At 39.7% G+C, this 13385-nt stretch overlaps 1 protein-coding gene across 1 annotated transcript; it reads left to right on the top strand.

The window, feature by feature from the left end:
* Window positions 1-150: 150 nt before the first annotated feature.
* Window positions 151-8049, top strand: LOC121778844 (COP9 signalosome complex subunit 5a-like; the record flags this gene model as incomplete). The annotated part of the gene is made up of 6 exons (XM_042176245.1): window positions 151-212; window positions 5527-5869; window positions 6387-6668; window positions 6768-6915; window positions 7066-7148; window positions 7957-8049. Coding segments are annotated over exons 1-6 (1011 nt in total), but the record flags the coding sequence as incomplete, so codon positions are not given.
* Window positions 8050-13385: the final 5336 nt, after the last annotated feature.

The raw sequence follows: 13385 nt of genomic DNA, 5'->3' as shown, positions 1-13385 counted from the left end.
TTCATTCAAAGTGATTTTTACTCTATATTTATACTAATTGAATTTTCAGTTTATGATCTCCGTTTGTCTTTTCCCCCACGAAAATAACCCCTTTCTTCCACCGTCGGAGGGTTTTAGCTCTGTTCCGATTCTCTTTCTCTACTCACAACAATGGATCCCCTTCCATACGCCACCATTGCTCGCCAAACGTGGGAATTGGAGAACAATGTTGCATGCATATTAACATCAACAACATACTTGCATGCAACGTGGGCGTGTGTATTAACATACATGTGATCTCAGTGACGTGGCAGGAGTTAGTTGAGTTAGTTAAGAGCAATTGATCGACCAATAGGAGCAGAGCTATGACGTGTATAACAATCCGACGTGGAAGATGATCGAGGCGAGCTAAGATGCGAACTGTAAATAGCCATAGTTACTTTGTTTTTGATCTATCGTTGAAGTTGCTTAGTTGAGAGTTAATCAGCTCAGATCGTGGATCTGGAGCTTCTCTTTGTGTGTTCATTACGATTGTAGACATTTTATCAATTCGTATCAATATAATCATCCTTTCATTGATCATTCAAGTGTTGTGATTGCGTCTTATCGCGGAATCTCGGTGGAGTTGAGTTAAGATAGGGAGGTTGCGACGTAAAATCGTAACAATTGGTATCAGAGCAATCGATCTCCGGACGTAGGAACGGTGACTCGAGGCGCAGAAATGGAGAAGAAAATGCTAGAGATGATGGAGCATAAAATGCATGAGATGCGAGAGGAGCATAAAAACGACATTAGAGAGTTGATGCAATCAATTGCAGCAATTAACCTGCAAAATCAGAAGAATCAGGAAATGGAAACCGGTGAAGGCAGTAGCAAGGGAAATCGGTATGAAAATGGATCCGATTGGGGAAGATCGACGCGATATGAGTTTCCTAAGTTTGATGGTGACGGTTTTGAAGGATGGATGATGAGAGCTGAGTATTTTTTCCAAGTGGCTAAGGTACCGGATGAGGAGAGGGTTAGAGTGGCTACGATTCATCTAGAAGGGAAAGCATTGCAGTGGCATAGAGGCTTTGAGAGCTTACATGGAGATATGGCCTATGCTGATTGGCCGTGCTATAGCTCATCTCTAGCAGCTCGTTTTGGTGCTCATGCGTACGAGGATCCTTTGGCTGATCTCAGGAACCTCAAACGAAAAGGTACGCTACAAGACTATGGACATTTTTAATGAATTATATCCTAGAGCTGGAATTAGAGAAGATCAAGCTTTAAGTTTCTTTTTGTCCGGATTGATTGATGAATTACAAATGCATGTGCGTATGTTTCGACCTAAGACCTTAGCTGAAGCTTACTCCTTAGCTAAGTTGCAAGAACTTACTGTTAGAGCCTTAGGAGTTAAGGCCAAGGGAAATCAGAGCACTAAGTAGCAGCTATTATTCGAGTAGCAGACCAATGTCAGTGACTGCTACTAATAATAAAGTGGGAACTATGAATAATTGGAATGGAGAAAACAAGGAGAGTAACAGAATTGGAGGGGTTAGAGCTAGTACCAACTTAACTCCTAAAGAAATGGATGAAAAAAGAGCAAGGAATGAATGTTTTTGGTGCACTGAAAAGTTTACTCCAAATCATCAGTGTAGCAAAAGGAAATCATATGTTGTGCAGCTATTGGATGTGGGTGAAGTAGAACGTATGGAAGAACAAGAGGAAACAGATGAAGAAATTGAAGATGAAAAGTCTGAATTACAGCTTTCATTACATGCGGTTTGGGGTAAGGATGGACCTCAAATAATGAGGATTAGAGGGAAATGTCTGAAGAGGATCTTAAGGATTCTAATAGATACTGGCAGTACTCATAATTTTCTGAGTGCTAAAATGGCTAAAAGAATTAGCTGTAAGTTACTTCCTGTTAACTCAAAGGCTGTGGAAGTAGCCAATGGACAGATTTTGCAATGTACTCAAAAGTGTAGCAAATTAGAGTGGGAGATGCAAGGGTCCAGATTTCATGCAGAGGTTTATCTTATTCCTCTGGAAACTTATGATCTTATCTTGGGTGGAGAATGGTTGTCTACCTTGGGTGAAATCAAATGGAACTTTAATAATCTCAGTATGATCTTCAATTTCCATGGAGAAGAAGTGAAATTGCAAGGTGAGAGGTGGATACCAAAGGCTGAGCAGTTGAATTTTCTACACATCATGAATCCAGAAGAAGAGGATGTAAATCAGAGGAAATTGAATCAGTGCATGCCTGCTATGGAAGTTGAAACAGACTACTGTTATGAAATTAGTGTTGAGGAAATTTGGCCTAATCTTAAGTTGATTCTGGGAGAATTTGCTGAAGTATTTGAGGAGCCAAAAACACTACCACCACAAAGAGAGCAAGATCATAAGATTGTACTGAAAGAGGGAGCTGAAGCAGTGAATATGAGACCCTATAAATATGCAGCACATCAGAAAAATGTCATTGAGACAATGATTGAGGAGATGCTTAAGGCTGGGGTTATTAGGCATAGTGAGAGTTCTTTTGCAAGCTCAATTGTGTTGGTAAAGAAAAAAGACTCTACGTGGAGAATGTGTGGACTATAGAGCCTTAAATGCCATCACTGTCAAAGATAAATACCCCATACCTGTGATTGAGGAACTGTTGGATGAGCTAGGAGAGGCAGCTTGGTTTTCTAAAATCGATTTGAGGTCTGGCTATTGGCAAGTGAGGATGAAGCCAGAGGATATTCATAAGACTGCTTTTAAGACTCATTCAGGGCATTATGAGTTCCTAGTTAAGCCATTTGGCTTAACAAATGCACCTGCAACATTTCAGAATCTAATGAACACTATTTTCAAAAATTATTTGAGGAAATTTATATTGGTATTTTTTGATGACATCTTGATATATAGCTGTAGTCAAGCAACCCATGAGCAACATTTGAGAGTTGTTATGGAATTGATGAGGGAGCACAACTTATTAGCAAAAAGAAGTAAGTGTACTTTTGGGTGTAAAAAAGTAGAATATCTTGGCCATGTTATCTCTGAAGCTGGAGTCTCAACTGATGAGGGCAAAATAGAAGCAGTGAGAAATGTGCCTCAGCCTAAATCTGTGAAACAAGTGAGAAGTTTCTTGGGCTTGACTGGTTATTACAGGAGATTTGTGCAAAATTATGGGGTGATAGCAAGGCCTCTGATAGAAGTGATTAAGGGTAATGTGTTCAAATGGACTGGAGAAGCACAAGAAGCTTTTGATAAACTCAAAGCAGCTATGACTACAACCCCTGTGTTGGCTCTACCAGATTTTAGCAAGGAGTTTGTAGTAGAAACTGATGCTTCAGGGTTTGGAATTGGAGCTGTGCTAATGCAAGACAAGCATCCCATAGCCTTCATCAGTAAATCCCTCTCTCCCAAATATCAGGCTCTATCAGTGTATGAAAAAGAGCTGCTAGCTATTTTGATGGCTGTGAAGAAATGGTATCACTATTTGCAGAGTAAAAAATTCATCATTCTAACTGATCATCAGATCAGAAATTAACTACTCCTACGCAGCAAGCTTGGATGACTAAGCTAATGCACTTTGACTATGAAATCAGATACAAGAAAGGCTGTGATAATTCAGTGGCTGATGCTCTTTCCAGAGTTCCAGAAGTAATGACTTATACCTTGACTTCTTTTGTGATTCCTCTTGAGTTGATTGCAAAAATCAAGGATTCATGGAAACAAGATCCTTTGATACAAAAGATTCTTCAGGAAAAACAACAAGACAAGGATTCTCACCCAAAGTTCAGTTGGAATAAAGATGAACTGAGAAGGAAAGGCAGGTTAGTGGTGGGAAATGATGTGATTTTAAAGGCTCAAATCTTGTCTACTTTTCATGGAACTGCTTTAGCTGGTCACTCAGGAGTATTGGGTACTTACAAGAGGATATCTGCTCTCTTATATTGGCCAAAATTGAGAAAGGATGTCAGAGAATTTGTTCGATTATGTGTTACTTGCCAGAGATACAAGCCAAGTAACTCAGTTCCATCTGGACTATTACAACCTCTTCCAGTTCCTACTGCACTTTTCACAGATCTCTCTATGGATTTCATTGAAGCATTGCCAAGTTCACAGGGTTTTGATACTATATTTGTGGTGGTGGATCGATTGAGTAAGTATGCACACTTTATGGCTCTCTCACATCCTTTTACAGCAAAGAAGGTGGCTGAGGTATTCCTTGATTCTGTTTTTAAATTACATGGGATGCCCATTAAAATTGTAAGTGACAGGGGAGCCATCTTCGTGGGAAATTTCTGGAAAGAATTCATGAAATTACTTGGAGTGGAGTTGCTATATTCCACTGCTTACCATCCAGAGACTGATGGACAGACTGAGATAGTCAATAGGAGTTTACAATGCTATTTGAGATGTGCTATGGGTGAGAAACCACATACTTGGGTCCATTGGTTAGGATTGTCTGAGTATTGGTACAACACTACATATCATTCTAGTATCCAAATGACTCCTTTTGAAGCTCTATATGGGTTTGAACCTCCTTTACATGTTCCTTATCTGCCGGGTGACTCTAATGTTGAAGCAGTAGATCGGGCATTAAGGGACCGAGAGGAAATGCTGAGCATACTTAAAAGAAATGTACAAAAAGCTGCTGATAGAATGAAAAAACAAGCTGATCAGCATCGAGTTGATAGAGAGTTTGATGTGGGGGAATGGGTTTGGTTGAAATTAAGGGAGTATAGGCAGAGATCAGTGCGAGGGAAACACCATAAGTTCGAGCCTAAGTATTTCGGTCCTTATCAAATTGCAGACAGAATTGGAGTAGTAGCTTATAAGCTTAATCTGCCCGCTTCAGCTACGATCCACAATGTGTTTCATGTGTCCTTTTGAAGCCAGCTTCTCCACCAACAGGTCCTATTATTGATCTACCTAATGTTTCTCATATTAATGATGCTATTCCACAGGCTGTGCTCGATAGGAAGATGGTTAAACGGCAGAACCAAGCGGCTACTAAGTGGCTTATTCATTGGGAAGGGAGATCACCAGCTGATGCTTCTTGGGAGTTCGCGGACGTCATTAAAGCAAGATTTCCTTGGTTCCTTGCGGACAAGGAACCTTAAGAGGGGAGTATTGTTGCATTCATATTAACATCAACAACATACATGCATGCAACGTGGGCGTGTGTATTAACATACATGTGATCTCAGTGACGTGGCAGGAGTTAGTTGAGTTAGTTAAGAGCAATAGATCAACCAATAGGAGCAGAGCTATGACGTGTATAACAATCCGACGTGGAAGATGATCGAGGCGAGCTAAGATGCGAACTATAAATAGCCATAGTTACTTTGTTTTTGATCTATCGTTGAAGTTGCTTAGTTGAGAGTTAATCAGCTCAGATCGTGGATCTGGAGCTTCTCTTTGTGTGTTCATTACGATTGTAGACATTTTATCAATTCGTATCAATATAATCATCTTTTCATTGATCATTCAAGTGTTGTGATTGCGTCTTATCGCGGAATCTCGGTGGAGTTGAGTTAAGATAGGGAGGTTGCGACGTAAAATCGTAACAAACAACATTGTCGCAACCACCGCCGCCTTCGATTCCTCCGACGCCATTTTCTTCTACGACGAGGCGGCCCAGGCCAAGTGCCAGCAGGAGAAGCCCTGGGCGAATGACCCGAACTACTTCAAGCGCGTCAAGGTATCCGCCCTCGCGCTGCTCAAGATGGTGGTGCACGCTCGCTCCGGCGGCACCATCGAGGTCATGGGACTCATGCAGGGGAAAACCGACGGCGACACTATAATCGTAATGGATGCCTTTGCCCTCCCCGTTGAGGGCACCGAAACTAGGGTTAATGCGCAGGCCGATGCCTATGAGTACATGGTTGATTATTCGCAAACCAACCAACGGGTAATTTCAAACTTTTCTCTCACTTATGTTTGAATCTATTCTGTATTTGTAACCGGGAGAAGATGCAAAATATGACTTTATATCTGAGAAGTTGGAGAGGATGTTATAGAATATATGTGTGAGAGTATAATTTGCAGTAGTTTTGTTGATAATCGGCACTATTTTTATGGCATTGTTGCAGAAGTTTCTTTTATTGGCTGTTTTTGTTTTTTTGACTATCTGAAAGTCCAATTGTTCAATCATTGCGAGTGCAGCAGTATTTTCCTGAACCTTGTATCTGATTTTGTTTTTGGAGGATTTTGGATATGATCATAACAGAAATTAGGTTTTTTAGTGTGAAATATGTAGACATTTGCTGTTTTCTCTAGGGGGAGGGTTGTTTCGCAAAAGCTAAGCATACATAGCACATTTACGGATATGTAGACATTTAAATTTATTGCTCAAACTAATTATCGTCAGTGCTTTGATTCTATTGTATTATGTGATAATGTAATCAACTTTGAACTTATGGATGAAGGCGGGTCGATTAGAGAATGTAGTTGGGTGGTACCACTCCCATCCTGGTTATGGCTGCTGGCTTTCTGGTATAGATGTTTCCACACAAATGCTAAACCAGCAATACCAGGAGCCATTCCTAGCCGTTGTTATTGATCCAACAAGGACAGTTTCTGCTGGGAAAGTGGAGATTGGTGCTTTTAGAACATACACCGAAGGTTACAAACCTGCAGACGAGCAAGTCTCTAAGTATCAGACCATCCCTCTGAACAAAATTGAAGACTTTGGTGTGCACTGTAAGCAGGTGATCACCCCCATGATATTTAAGTATTTAAATGACTATTTGTATATACTCCGTAGTATGTATAATTTTCTGAATTTTTTAATTTTCTTAATTGTGCAGTATTACTCGTTAGACATCACGTCTTTCAAGTCCTCGCTTGATTCTCATCTATTGGATCTGTTGTGGAACAAGTATTGGGTGAACACCCTTTCTTCTTCACTTTGGCTGGGTAATGCAGACTTTGTTGTTGGTCAGATATCAGATTTAGGTAATTACTGCTGCCATGCTAATGTTATTATTTCTTGGCTCCATTATGTTAATGGCATAAAGAAGCTGAGTTTCTAGCCAGCATGGGGTTCAGATAGTAGATGTTATTCTTTGGTGCTATAGTACTAAGGTAAGACTCTGATTTCTGCAGCTGAGAAAAGTGAGCAAGCTGAAACTCAAATTGCTCATTCAGGCTTTGGGTCTTTGGTAATAGCACCTCAAAGGAAGAAAGAGGTCTGTCAACATTTTACCTTTTCTCCTAGAATTACTTGGCCTCAGTTTGAGACTTTGAGTTTGTGTTTTCTTGCCCTATTAGCTTATGCATATGCACCAGAAGTTATTATCTTTCACAAACTCCATGAAGTTATCGATTTTCATTTGTTTGTCATTCGGTGTCTTTGAAGTTTTTTAAGTTCTCAAACACAAGAATGCGAGATCCATTTTACTTTTTCTTTTGTAACACATCAACAGTTTCCCAGAATCTGAATATATAGTTTTGAAAAGGCATAATCCCAGTATCTGAATATATGTTTTAAGTAATTTTCTTTTCACTTATTAAAACACACTTCCAATCCTAGTTTTCACATGATACACTTTCACCCTTTTTCAGCAAACGTGTTACTTTGTGTATTTCATAACTAAGAATTGCCAACTGGTATGGCAGTATGAGGTTATTCTATAGCTGTCAACTAAAAAGAAGATGCATCCAAGGGCCAAGTTTTTACCATTATCATGTGATATCTTGATGTAATTATTTTGAGTCATTTTTCCATTTCCTTTCTGATCCATTTGCCATGGAGCTCTTTAGCACTTCCAAAAATTGCAGCTCTTGCTTGATCATTAACACTGATCCAATTCTGTTATCTTTCCAAGATTAATTTCTTCAGAAGATACTTGTATTTACTTTTTAATTGCGTTGTTAAATGCATGCGCATTTACTTGATCAAATATAGGAAGCACAAAGAGAAAAATGTTTTACTGCAACCAAACTCCTTTTCATCTACTTCCATTTATTGCTGATTGTGGATTTGCTATTTTTCAGCAAGAATCTCAACTTAACAAGATTACTCGTGATAGTGCAAAGATAACTGTGGAGCAGGTTCACGGTTTAATGTTACATGTAAATTGCAATCTGCTCTATTATCATAATTCTTTTTTTTTTCACAAACACCATCACGGTGGAGGGTTAAGGCAGACCCCCAACCTATCTATATCAAAAATCACAAAAGAAACATACATCAACCAAGTCCAAAAGTGACTCGGTCCGCACAGGAGATACAAATCATAAGAGCTAACAAAGCTATAGTGGTATCCCCACAGACCCGTTACTAACCATCTAACAAACGATAAAACTAACATAACAAGAAAATAAATACAAGGATGGTGACCAAGGGTTGGCCATCTCCAAAGGAAAAAATAAAAACCATAAATCAAAACCACGAGCCAAGTGTAGAAGTCATCCATCTCGATATCTGAATCTGAAGTTCGGATAGTCCAATTGGTCCATCCTCACGAGCGACTTCAAATACCGAGGCGCTGAATCTACATCAAAGAAAGTGATGGCAGGGGTCTGTACCCCCTACCTGCCAGAAAATCGGCTGGTCGGTTGCCCTCTCTAAAGATGTGAGAGAACATAACCTGCAACTGTGAGAGCAAAGTGCGAATGCGAGCCATGTGATGTCTCACATCCGCTGCTCCTCCGCGTCCTGAAGTGAACACCGCGACCACTGCTGCTGCATCCATCTCGACCCAAACCTGCGAAGAGAACTGCATATCCAATGTCAACCCGTGAAGAAGAGCTAAGAGCTCCGCCTCGGAGGCCGACCCAGCTACGAGTGGCGTGCAAAAGGCCCCCAGGAGAGAACCGTCAGAACCACGAACCACTCCCCCACCACCAGCTTGTCCTGTCGAGGCGAAAAAGGCCCCATCGGTGTTCAGCTTCACCCAAGGATTGTCGGGTGGATGCCAAAGCACACTCAGGGACCTTAGAACTCGCCGGCGAGGAGGAACCGAAGGCATGAAGTCGACAGTCGGGGTGCAACCGCGCCAGTGAAGGGGTAGGAGCACACCCGCCGCCACCAAGATCCGCAGATGCCGAATAACCTGCCAAATAACATGGGAAGAACGAAAAGAAATGCCGCGGTGCTTGCAGCTATTCCTCTCCGTCCAAATGAACCAATATACAAGGCAAGGGTTAATGAAACTGATGTGCAAGGTGGGAGCCCTGTGAGAGGACCTCCACAAAAATCCTAGTCTAACTGCAATGTCAGTGCACGTGTGAATGTGTGTGCTAATGTATGAGAACCAACCATCGAAGAAATCCCAAACCGACCTCGCCAGAGGACTTGACACAAACAAATGCTGGAAAGACTCGACTGAAAAAGAAGAGACACAACACAGACACTTGGATGCGAGAGAGATACCACGGGTATGAACATAACACTCAACGGGGACCCTCTGGAGGAGGAGGCGCCAGATGAAGACAGAGATAGTCGGGGTCAGCCTAGCATTCCAAACCATGCGAAGTCTGAAATGTCTAGGGGACCGTGTCCGGATGAGCTCCCAAGCTGAGGCCGTCGAGAACTCGCCATCGCCAGTGAGGCTCCATCGCATCACATCTCGCCTGCCCACCTCAATCGGAACAGCCCTGATAAGATCCAACACATACAAAGGCTGTCACATCTCAACCCCTATGACGTATACTCTTATAATAAATAAATCCCTTATAATAAAAGCAATCAATACATGTGTCTAATACATAGAACACCCATATTATATAAGTTCAAACCAACACTTATCCGATACATATTTCAAAATATCCTGTAAAGTAGTGAAACTCTCTCACCACTCTATATACTATACATTTATCTACATGCAAAATGATGAGGAAGAAAAAGTTGCCAATATGCGTCAGCCGCCGAACCTGATAACACGTGGAGTTCCTATGACCCATGTCAGTCAAAACTTTACTGTTATCCTATTCCTGAAAAATTTAGTGGTTTATATGAGCCACAACTCAGTGTATATAAATCTTACCTTTAATCTCACATGGTACAAACATCACGCATATTCTTTTATCAATACATATAACCAGAGACAATATATAACATAATTTAAAAACAAACCATTTCATATTCATATGCATATGCCACTCTATTCAGTTTATTATTTTGTAACAGTCAAGCCTGGTATCTGCCCGGGATTCCTCTATGATTGACCCGTAGGTCCCATTATAATTTGACCCGAAGGTCCCATTGTGTTTGACCCGAAGGTCCCTCTATAATTGGACTCATAGGTCCCTCTGTATTTGACCCGAAGGTCCCTCTGTAATTGGACTCATAGGTCCCTCTGTATTTTCATATTCAGGGCAAGACCGTCACAGATCCTCTTTAGTCCAATGATTCACATAATCGGTATCATAAACATATCATTTGCACCAATAACATATCCATATCATACTCCGTCAAATTATCAAATATATTTATACAAACATGTCCATTTCAGCAATCAAATATTCATATCATATTCGACCATCAAAATCAAATAACATATAATCATATTGGATCACATCATATAATCAAATCATTCATTTTGTTTAACACCTAGCAATGAAGCAAATAAAACATGTAAAATTAAAAGTGTGATTTATACATACCCGAGGAAAACCTACTGAACCATGAATCCAAGTTATGATTTATAACCCTCGATCCTATTTGCCCAAAATATTTCCTTACTTTTTTATTCTTCCGCTGATCTCTTATAACCTCTTCTAATATCTCTTTTTCTAAAAGAATTTGTGTATAAAGATGTATAATTGTATATAAATATTTACGTTGCACTAGCCGACTTAAACAAACAAATTGAATGTTATTACTCCAAGTGGCAGTCCTAAGTACTCAAGGGGCTACGTGTCACCTACAACATATCTAATTGTGAAGTAAAGATAAGTTTACAAAAATCATTCAATAGTCAAAATACAAATATATAAATAGAGTTAGTAATTAGGAGATTAGTCATACTCAATTTTGTTCCTATATATAAAAACGTGTATATGTATATATATATTAATGCACAAAATACTCCATAATACCATGCACTCATCCACGTTAGTACATATGCACACAAATTTAAATAATTATGGCATATATACACTAATTTAATTATATAGTATGTACATATTCATATTTAAAATTCTCGTGAATCAAAACTATCTATATATTCGACTATACCGAGTCGTCATAACAATAAATATATTATCTATGACAAACTTAATATTTCTGTAATAAAAATGACAATTTAATATGCAATGACAATATAATATGATAATATGCAAAATAATGCATGTTACGGGTTAGGGATGTCACAAAGGCACACCATACAAAGCCAAATAATCATGCAGTTTTTCAAAATGCCAAGTATGATCATGCCAGAGCCTAGAAACCTCAGCGGCAGGAAGGTCAGTCCCGGGCAGACAATAGGTCCTAAGGGGGCGATCCCCGACCCACACGTCGTCCCAGAAACTAATCCGCCCTTCGCCTAGGGACCATCTAATAAGACCATGCACCTGACCCCTAATATGAGTGAGCCGACGCCAAATAGAACTATCATGCACAGAGTAAGGGGAAATAAAAGCACGCCCAGCATGGAAACAGTACTTGCGCATCGTGAACTGCGCCCACAAAGAATCCTGCGCGAGGAATCTCCACCAGAGCTTGATGCTGAAAGCCTTGACGAGCTCATGAAAACGACGGATGCCGAGGCCTCCCTCATCCAACGGCAAGCAAATCTTCTTCCTCCAGCTAACCCAGTGAATCTTCCTCTGCTCCCCCACCGTGCCCCAAAAAAACCTGGCCAAAATCTGCTCCAAATCCTTCATCCAATACTCATACGGCTTCATGATCTGGAAGATGTGAAGAGAGATAGTGACAAGGGTGCTCTTGATCAGAGCAATGCGACCTCCAAGAGAAAGATGTCTATGCGACCAGCTGTGAATCCGGTCCACCATCTTTTGTCGGATATCTAACAGGTACTCGGCCATCAGCCCCCCTTATTATAGGTAGGCACTCCTAGGTAGGTAAAGGGGAGAAAACCCTGCTGGAAACCACTCGCCTGTGCCACCTCTGCCGCCCATGAGTCGAACTTCTCAAAGAGATAGAAGTGGCTCTTTCCTCTGTTCACCATCTGACCCGAGACGGCGGAATCGTGCTCCAGACACTGCACTAGCCTCTCCACGGACTGTCTGTGTGCCCTGCTGAAAATGACAATGTCATCGGCATAAGACAGATGGGATATGACCGGGGCGCGCCTAGCACATCTATAGGCCATGTCAGGATGCGTGTTAATATCATAATTCAATTGGAAAGAAGTTAGGGCGTTGAATTGATCAATACTTAATTTATTTCCCTTTGTTAGGTCATCAAGGATATTACTCTGTTGGCCAACCCAGTAAAATTAGAGAATGTTGAGATGCTTGACATAAAAGTTAAGTAAGATTAGAAGAACACGATTCCCTTAGACAGACTCCAATAAGTTCGGTTGTTATGGGCCGATGCTTTTTGGTCAGGATTCTCCCTATCTTCCATTTAATTTCTTATATAACTATTTTAGCACAAAGAGCAAAATAATTAAAGCCTACTCTTGTGGTTTTCTGCAATTATTATATGTACCTTATATCGTCTAATTGAATCAAACACGTCTTGTAAGAAATAATAACAACAATAATAATAATAATGTGTCCCTTGAATAGTGGTACATTTATAATTCCATTTTATAAAGTTTGAGTTTTAGGTAATTTGGAAGAAGACACCCACTAATCAAAACCAATTAAATAAAATACATTCTTTTAGAATACATCAATACACTTGAACAAAATCATCAATGATCTTGGATGAACTTTATTAATATTGTATTCAGGCAAAAAATTAAATAAGTATTTCAATTTCTTATTGGATGAAGATCATATTTGGTACACATAAGTTCCATTTTCTCAAAAGGTCACTAATATGTCCTTTTCCTTTCTACCCAAACGTTAGGAATAGTTGGACCTTCTTTCTTTAATTAGTCAATCAATGCCTCATTATTTTATTCTTTTCAAAACTCAATATTGTTTTAAAGAAAATTACTATAGCACAGTTCAATTCAATTTAGAATCTATAGGGAATTGCAGTCAAACTATTCATATTCCAATTGGAATGGAGCTGATTTAATTGCTTAATTATCTTTCTTGATTACTTTCAAAAATCCAAATATTCAGTGATTTCATGTAACCCTCGAGTATGGGTGTGTTTGAAATATATATTCTCGATTAATTGAGGTGTAAAATAGTATATAATCTGATTTCATTTAGGGGTTAAAGATAAATTTATAAGCTATACTATTGACATAATTGTAAAATTTACCTTATCACAGGAAACTTAAATTTGGTACTTTGTCTTCTACTATTAATAATTAATTTCCATGTGTAAACTGTGA

The sequence above is a fragment of the Salvia splendens genome, chromosome 19, assembly GCF_004379255.2.
Source record: "Salvia splendens isolate huo1 chromosome 19, SspV2, whole genome shotgun sequence".
Lineage (NCBI taxonomy): Eukaryota > Viridiplantae > Streptophyta > Magnoliopsida > Lamiales > Lamiaceae > Salvia > Salvia splendens.
Note: the sequence above shows the minus strand (reverse complement) of the source record. Positions and strands in the feature narration are given on the sequence as shown.